At 38.0% G+C, this 2,134-nt stretch overlaps 1 protein-coding gene across 1 annotated transcript; it reads left to right on the top strand.

Annotated features, from left to right (window-relative positions):
- Nucleotides 1–1,186: 1,186 nt before the first annotated feature.
- On the top strand, nt 1,187–2,134 carry LOC111388199 (ethylene-responsive transcription factor 1-like). The gene has a single exon (XM_023012885.1). It carries the CDS (start codon nt 1,350–1,352, stop codon nt 2,052–2,054), a length of 705 nt encoding a protein of 234 aa, XP_022868653.1. The 5' UTR covers nt 1,187–1,349; the 3' UTR covers nt 2,055–2,134.

Genomic DNA, 2,134 nt, shown 5'->3' with positions numbered 1-2,134 from the left:
GTTTTTGAATGGACTAATTTCACATAGTAAGTAACACAAAGTAATTATAAATTCAATTCGTCATTAATTAAATCGTGTGTCACTCTTGATGAAAAATGACTGCAACTTTTACTCGAAGGAAATGTGCAATTAAAAAATTATATATAAAAATTTATCCTTTGGTGAAACTTGAAAGTTTTTGCGCCAATAAAATCATTGTGGGACCAAAAGAAATGACACCATAAGAAGGCTATGGATTTTATGGTAGACACAACTTTATTAATGAACAAATGTCAAATGGTTTTCCCATATTCCAATCAAATATTAAACAAAAAGAACACGTTTCTCAAACGCTTTGTGAATATCCAATTAAAAACAAGCTTAATTTGAATATCAGCTTCAAAAATATCTGATTAAATAAAAATCCACGTCTGAAGATTCTTAGCCACTTACTATCACGAGAAAACAACAAATTAATTCGAATAGAATAATACAATTGGATAAAATTTATTACGTTTTATAGTTTAGGAAATGTCGGCAGCCAATGCGATACGTATTCAAAATAGATATTTAGTGCTTGCAGCACAAGATAGAGTAAAAGGGACAATAATGGCGTATTGCATGTTCGATAATGTTCTTAGTTCCTTATTAATTGATTAAATAACATTTTTAATTATATATTTTTTCGGGCTCACAATTTTATTCAATTTTTAACAACCCATTTTCGAGAACCGCTAGCAGCATAAACTCTAGATTTAATATGACATTTTCAACAATAAAAACTTCAAGTTCAACCCAAAAATTCCAGTACTCCTTCACTTGTTTTTCACCATTAATAAACTATAAAAGGTAGCGATAAAGGTGAAACATGAGGCCATATGGAAGGAATTTATCGAATTAACGAGCGTTGGTCGATGTTGAGATTTAACTACCGCTAAGTTTGATATAACTTTAATTATCCTATTGTAATTATGTAACAATATTTAACATTAGACGCTGAAAAGATTAAAAACATTCTTTAAGAACCGGATCACTTCTTTTATTAAACTTCATCAACCGTATGTTAAATTAATTCATTCGTATGAATGAATCCACGCATGGTGACGTCAGCATCCCTCATCTTCCACAATTAAAATCTAACCTTGTTTATTAACCACGTGATTCTATACAAGTTGCTCCACTTGCCAATTTCGAAATTCCAAGGAAACATCGAAATTCCTAGTGCGTGAACCTCCGTTATATTTTTCTATATCACCCCTATATATACCCGCACTGCATCTTTACCTTTCAAAATTCACAACTTTTTGGCCTCTAAATTTCAAGAAAATTCAAGATTTTAAAAAACCATATTTGATATTGTGCAAAAAATCATGTACAACCCGGTTTTGAGTGAGTTAATGCCAATGAATTTTCCGGGGGAGTTTCAGCCGGTGTATTGCCGGAGCTCGAGCTTCAGCAATCTCATGCCGTGTTTAACAGAAACATGGGGTGACTTGCCGTTGAAGGTTGATGACTCTGAAGACATGGTTATTTATGGGCTGTTGCGCGACGCCGTTAATGATGGATGGACGCCGTTTAAGGACGTTAAGTCGGAGCCGAAGTTTGAGGTTGGGGAGGAGATAAGCGTAGCTGAAGTGAGGTCGGAATACGTGGCTGCTCAGCCAGTGATGGCGGCGAAAGTTGTGCCAGCGGCTGAACGGCCGAAAGGGAAGCATTATAGGGGTGTGAGGCAACGGCCGTGGGGGAAGTTCGCGGCGGAAATAAGGGACCCGGCCAAAAACGGCGCGAGAGTGTGGCTTGGAACATATGAGAAGGCTGAGGAAGCGGCTTTGGCTTATGACAGAGCAGCTTATAGGATGCGTGGCTCCAAGGCCTTGTTGAATTTTCCACACAAAGCCGGCTCAAATGAGCCGGATCCTGTTAAAGTGACAGCTAAGCGGCGTTCACCTGAGCCCGCTTCTTCTTCAGTTTCGACAGTATCATCGGTTTCGGAGAGTGGCTCGCCCAAGCGGAGGAAGAAAGGAGTGTCAGCTGAGCTAGCTGAATCAGAAGTCGAGAGCAGAACCAATTTGTAAATGCCACTTGGCAGATAATTCTTTGGTTATGACATGTGAATAGTGCATAGTGAGCTGGAAATTTGAGCAACTTTGTTTGT

Source organism: Olea europaea, unplaced genomic scaffold, assembly GCF_002742605.1.
Source record: "Olea europaea var. sylvestris unplaced genomic scaffold, O_europaea_v1 scaffold4664, whole genome shotgun sequence".
NCBI classification, from domain to species: domain Eukaryota; kingdom Viridiplantae; phylum Streptophyta; class Magnoliopsida; order Lamiales; family Oleaceae; genus Olea; species Olea europaea.
The sequence above is the reverse complement of the archived record's forward strand: the minus strand, read 5'-3'. Positions and strand labels throughout refer to the sequence as shown.